This window comes from Hibiscus syriacus, unplaced genomic scaffold, assembly GCF_006381635.1.
Source record: "Hibiscus syriacus cultivar Baekdansim isolate YM2019G1 unplaced genomic scaffold, ASM638163v2 tig00110264_pilon, whole genome shotgun sequence".
NCBI classification, from domain to species: Eukaryota; Viridiplantae; Streptophyta; class Magnoliopsida; order Malvales; family Malvaceae; genus Hibiscus; species Hibiscus syriacus.
Genome location: NW_024062653.1, coordinates 2507995 through 2513952, shown reverse-complemented (window position 1 = coordinate 2513952; position 5958 = coordinate 2507995). Strand labels below are relative to the sequence as shown.

At 40.0% G+C, this 5958-nt stretch overlaps 1 protein-coding gene and 1 pseudogene across 1 annotated transcript; one reads left to right on the top strand and one right to left on the bottom strand.

Moving 5' to 3' along the window:
* Positions 1-671: 671 nt before the first annotated feature.
* LOC120115471 (activating signal cointegrator 1 complex subunit 2 homolog) lies at positions 672-2113 on the top strand. Its single transcript, XM_039136189.1, has 2 exons — positions 672-1020; positions 1165-2113. Exons 1-2 carry the CDS (start codon positions 894-896, stop codon positions 1902-1904), a joined length of 867 nt encoding a protein of 288 aa, XP_038992120.1. The 5' UTR covers positions 672-893; the 3' UTR covers positions 1905-2113.
* A 2629-nt stretch (positions 2114-4742) lies between these two features.
* On the bottom strand, positions 4743-5493 carry LOC120115456 (annotated as a pseudogene).
* Positions 5494-5958: the final 465 nt, after the last annotated feature.

Sequence of the window (5958 nt, the reverse complement as noted above, 5' to 3'; positions counted from 1 at the left end):
GTTGTCATAGTATTCTCAAGAGGAGGCTTAGATGGATGAATCTTCTAGAAGACGTCTGAACGGCAAGACGTCTTTGACGAGACTGTACCATTCTATGTAATCATGTGTGCATACAATTAGGAGGAAGACATTTTGTTTCTGGACGTCTTTCAAAAGACGTTATGTTGTCCAGACATCTTTTAGAAGATATCGTGTTATGGGGACATCATCTGACAATTACTATAACCACCACAATTTGATTAAAAAAAACAAATCCTTTTTTTACACTCTACATGAAAAGAAAAAGTCATCACCATGTCTGGACAATTTTATCATTATTTGCTATTAGTAATCTTTTGTTACCTAAGAAGTATATGGTAATAACGTTATCTTTCTATATTCTCAAATAATATTTATTAATGATATTCTTACATTACCAATACCAAATGATGCTGAAAGATTAAACCGAATAATACAGTCGTGGAATATTACATCACCACCTGTAAGATTAAACGAATCGAAAACACTTTAGGGTTCAAACTCAGTTGCTGCACTCAAAATTATTGAGAAGGTTAGAGACTTGAATCTTAACATTGTGATTGAAACAAATTAGACTAAGAGAATTGTCCCATAAATGAACCTCTGCAACGCTTCAACATCGTTAATCCAAAAAAAAATTCCACAGCTGTTGTTTGATGAGGTGTCGAATACAAGCATGGTGGGTTTTCTATTCTTTTTACTTTTACGAACAGACCGCTTTATTCTTGATCCATTATTGAAGCGATGAAGCTAATTAATCATCTTTCAGTTTAAAATGCTGGTTTCATGTTCAATAAATATCAAAGAAACTAAGACAACAGACCAGACCAACAAGTTTCAAAAAGAAACAAGGGAGTTGAGTTAACTGTAAAAAGATGAGTCAGTCTTCTCAAGGGTCGCCTTTCATGGATGCTAATCAAAGGAACCAGGTTGACGATTACAGCGACGGACGACTGGGCAGTGACAACACCGGCAAGAGCCGGCAACAACATCATCAGGAAAGTTTTCAGAGTTCTGGTCGTCTTCAACAACGGCATCAGTCTCGAGAAAATTATCAGATTTCTGATAATCTTCAACAGAAGCATCCTCCTAAGGAAAGTTATCAGAGTTCTGATCAACAACAGCAACAGCATCAAACTCGAGAAGGTTGTCAGAGTTCTGATCATCTTCAACAAAAACTTCGTCCTAAGGAAAGTAATCAGAGTTCTGAACATCTTCAACAAAAACATTGTCCTAAGGAAAGTTATCAGAGTTCTGATCACCTCCTGCAACAACGTTGGGCTCCTCGGGAAAGTTATCAGGGTTCTGATGATCTTCAACAACAGCAACAGCCTCGGAAAAGTTATCAGAGTTCCGATCATCTTCAACAACAGCCTCAGGCTCCACGGGGAAATTATCAGAGTTCTTATCATCTTCAACAACAGCATCAGCCTCCAAAAAGTTCTCTGAGTTCTGATCATCTTCAACAACAGCACACGCCTCGAGAAACTTATCAGAGTTCTTTTCATCTTCAACAACAGCATCAGCCTCCGAAAAGTTATCAGAGCTTCAATCATCTTAAACAAAAGCAGCCTACAGTTACAGATACACCTTCAGAAGCATATGCAGTAAACGATGATTCGTCTTTGATTAACAAAGTTGCTTCAGATCACTCGGCTTCTGTTACTGGTCATTCAAGAGATGCTCAGCCTAGTGGTTATCAGAGTTCCCATTCTCAAACACCTCGGGTTGAGGCTCATTTGACACATGAACAGAATCCCAATAATTATAATCATCGTCGTCTTCTACTGTATCATGAAGAGCGTGATAATTCAACTGAAGCATGGGGCGAAAATGTTCCTGTAAGGAAAGCTTCAAATAAACCAAAGTCATCTTGTTGCCAGTGATAGAACACTTGTATTGTCTTCAGATGCAAGGTAAAAAGAGGGAAAAGAAAAAGAAAATTGTACTTGTGTACTAATATGTATGTATGTTAATTTTTATGTATAATAAGGCTGAAGATACTTAATAAGTTATCTTGAGAGCATGTAAGTTGCATTGGGAGAGCATCAAATCTACTTCAGAAACCAATGGACTAGTGTGGTTTTAAGTGCAATTGTATCGCTTTGTCCTTGAAGCAATGATGCTAAGTTATAGCATCATCTTTCACTGTAATATTCTGGTTTCATATTTAATAAATATCAAAGAGACTAAAGACCAAACTACACCACCAAGTTCGTGAGAGAAAACAGAGGGAGCTGAGTTCCCAGAAAATTTTAAAAAGAAAGCCAATCTTCTCAAGGGTTACCTTTGACGGATGCTCATCAACAGAACCAGGCCGTGCATTGAACGGCCGAGCAGTCACGACAACGCCGACAAGAGCCAGCAGCAGCATTGGCCTTAACGGGAAAGTTATCAGAGCTCTGATCATATCCAACAACAGCAGGCTCAGATCATCTCTAACAAAGTTGCCGGATATAAATGAAAATAAAGCAGATGGTTCAACTGAAGCCTTTGACAAAAATCCTGATGCAAATTCAAAGAAAGGCTAAAAAATATCAAGTTCTTGATGTAGGTGTTCCATCCGCCTTGGGTTGAGGCTCCTTCATTAGACAAACCAATTACCAATAATCATAAGCATCTTGTTCCACTGTATCATGAAGAGCATGGGATAGCCAATCATGAGATACAGTAGATGATTCAACTGAAGCATCAGACACAAATATCGGCGTAAGGAGAACTATAGCACCATCACAATCTTGTTGCTGAATCTCATGAAACTACTGGAGCATCGTAGGTCTGGTGCTGTCCAGGGCACAACGCTAAAAAAAAGTGTTAGTCCAAGTGAAGTAAATGGCCAAATCACAATCAATTACTCATCTTCAGTACCCGTCGGGCAGGGCGGATTTTGACTGGAAGACGCTTATTTGGCAAGGAATTGCTCCCTATAAGGTGGAGGCTTTTGCATGGCGGGTTCTTCTTCGACGAGTCCCGGTCAGATCGGAACTTGTGAAACGTGGAGTAATGACGGTGTCAGAAAGCTGCTGCCCTTTGTGTAACGAATGTGAGGAATCGGTAACCCATCTGTTCTTCTCGTGTGGTATTGTATGGAAAGTTTGGGGAGGGTTTCTTGAAGTTTGGGAGGTCTCCTCTGTTTTGCCCAACGACCCTAAAGATTTCTTCATGGCGTGGAAGGAACTTCTTCCTGCAGTATATAAGTGCAGAATCGTTTGGGGAATCATTCCACAAGCTGTGATTTGGTCAGTATGGCTACATAGAAATGATCTAGTATTTAATGGGAAGAAGCCGGATGTGAGACAGATTAAATTTGCTGCCAAAGTCCGAGTGGTTTGCTGGCTAGAAGCGAAGTTTAAGGGTGCTCCATTCACGAAAGAGGATTTTCTTGCAGATTTGTCACGTGCTACAGATACAATCCTTAAAAAGATGGGGCTGGTGCTATGTTCTTGGAGCCCTCCCCCTGTGGGTACCTTCAAATTCAATGTGGACGGGGCCTTTAAAGCGGATGAAAGTGTTGGGGGAATTGGAGGTATTTTGCGAAACGACGCGGGTAAACTGTTGTTCTCGTTTTCGAATCTGATTGGGAGCGTCTCCCCGCTTTTGGCTGAAGCATTGGCTATTGAACACACATTAGAGTTGACTACGGCTTCAACTTGGCTAAACAACTTCAAGGTGGTAATTGAATCAGATTGCGAAGTGATGGTAAATTGGCTGCAGAATGTCTCTTTGTACCTTCGGAATGGTATTCCTTGCTTCTTCCCATTGTGTCCCGATTTGCACAGGTGAAGGTGGACCTCACCTGCGTTCCGAGAGGGTGTAATGCTTTGGTTGATTGGTTTGCAAAGAAAGCGTTGGGGTGAGGTGAGGTGGCCGCGAGGTGGTGTAGTGTTTTGGAGCCTTAGAATGGTAATGTTGTTTCTGGGCAGCAAAGGATCGGAAACTCTTAAAGGGCTATAATGCGATGTCAGGATGTGTTTTCTGTTTGTATTAAAGGCTCAGGATACTAGGCTAGCCACTTATGACCATGTTTATCTAGCCGATGGTTATATAGTTCATAGGTGTTGAAGTTTTGGAGGGGTTCAATGGATTGCTCTAGGATAGTCCCGTTATTGCTTACGTTGGTTAGGGCGCACACTTTACAATCCAATTATGCTTAGGGAGGTTTTTAATGAGGTACTTGCCAATGTTTTCATTATTATCCCTATATAATGCTTTTCTGAATAAAATTCCTAATTTTTAAAAAAAAATGAAAAAAAAATAGAACATCTTACACAATATATATTCATAATAAACCACAATCACCTTCGCTTAAGGCTCCTTCGGCACATGAACCTTTGGAGACCCGATTCCTATATCTGCCGCATCCAGATAAGCCTGGAATGGCCTTCCTGGAAAAACAGCAGCACCCAGAGATGAAACGGTACCTGCCAATGCTGATTCAACCGAAGTGTTTGCACCCAGAGAACTAAAACAGAATCACATTCCTCCCCTGGTTGCAGCATCTCATGCAACTGCAGTTCATCACTAACGGAGCTTCAAAGATCCGATGTTGTCGAGCCTTAGGCACAATGTGCAAGAAAATCCCATGCTCGTCTCATGCAAATTATGCATAACAAATTAATTGTAATTCACTAACCCATTCCCACTTTCTTCAAGTCTCAAACAAACAAGCATTATAAGCCAAGAACATAAATAAACAGATAAGATACAAAGAAAAATTGCAGGAGTCAGTAAATTTGTATTTCTTGTTGAATAATAAAGGTACCATCGCATTATAAAACTACAAATAACTTATTAACTGCAGGTACAGAATAAACATGAACTAAGATTGAGAAGGTGGCCAAACACTAACTTTTTCTTTCTCGTATTTAACGAACAAAGCCCCGACTGCAGCTACAAATAAATCTGAATGAATATAATCGCCGGCGTATGATAACTTATCACGCTCTTACCCGTAGCCAATTCCACCAAAACCAAAGCCGTCAACCCGAGAATTGCGATCCGTCCGTTTATTCTCTCGCTATATGGGCTGAACCCGAAATCCACTTTCAACCCATTTGATACCGACTCTTTTAAAGGCACCGGAGGGAGGTAGATGGAGGATGACGATGACGATGACGAAGTGGATACGGATCCGGATTTCTTCGATTTTCGGCGCTCCGCTTTCTTGCCGGTTCCGCTTCTGTAACGGATGCGGACTTGGGAGAGGCGGGATTCGAATGGGTCGGAATCGGCTGATGTGGTGGAGGAGGAGTCGGTTTCGGTTGGGGCGTCGGCGTCGGCGTCGGCGTCGGGAGTGGCGAGTGGGATAAAGAAAATTTGGGGTTTGTATAAAGCGTGGAAGAGTGCGCGTGGGGATGGGAATGGTGCCGTCGTTGTTAGTTTGAAAGATGAAGCCGGTGGTGGAAGCGCGGCAACCATTTTCGGCGGTTCTTTTGTTCTTCAGTTCAGTGCACAGAATAGGATAATATATCTTTTCTTTTTCCTTTTAATTTCTTATAAAAGCAATTTGTTTATTTGTTTTTTTTGTGGTATTTAAGTTTTATGTTTAGATTTTTTATTTCTATTGCTTTTCCAGTGGTGGAACTTTTTCTGCCGGTTTATTTGTAATTTTTCTCACTGGAAAATTTATAAAGTAATAAAAGTAAGGCTTAAATGCTCATTGCCTTAACTATATCAATTGTATCGAATTATTTTTAAATTATTTTTTGAGATATTTTATCTTTTCAAATATAAATTATTATCTCTCTTGTCTTAAATCATTAATTCCGTTTAAAAAATTGATGACCAATCAAAACACTTCACGTAATCTTTTTAATTTTAATATTTATTATATAAATAAATAAGATTTAATTAAATAATAAAATAAATAAAATGACTAAAATGCCCTTTTTCCCCACCTCCACCGTAGCACTGCCTCTCTCTTTCTCAACTGCAAAACAT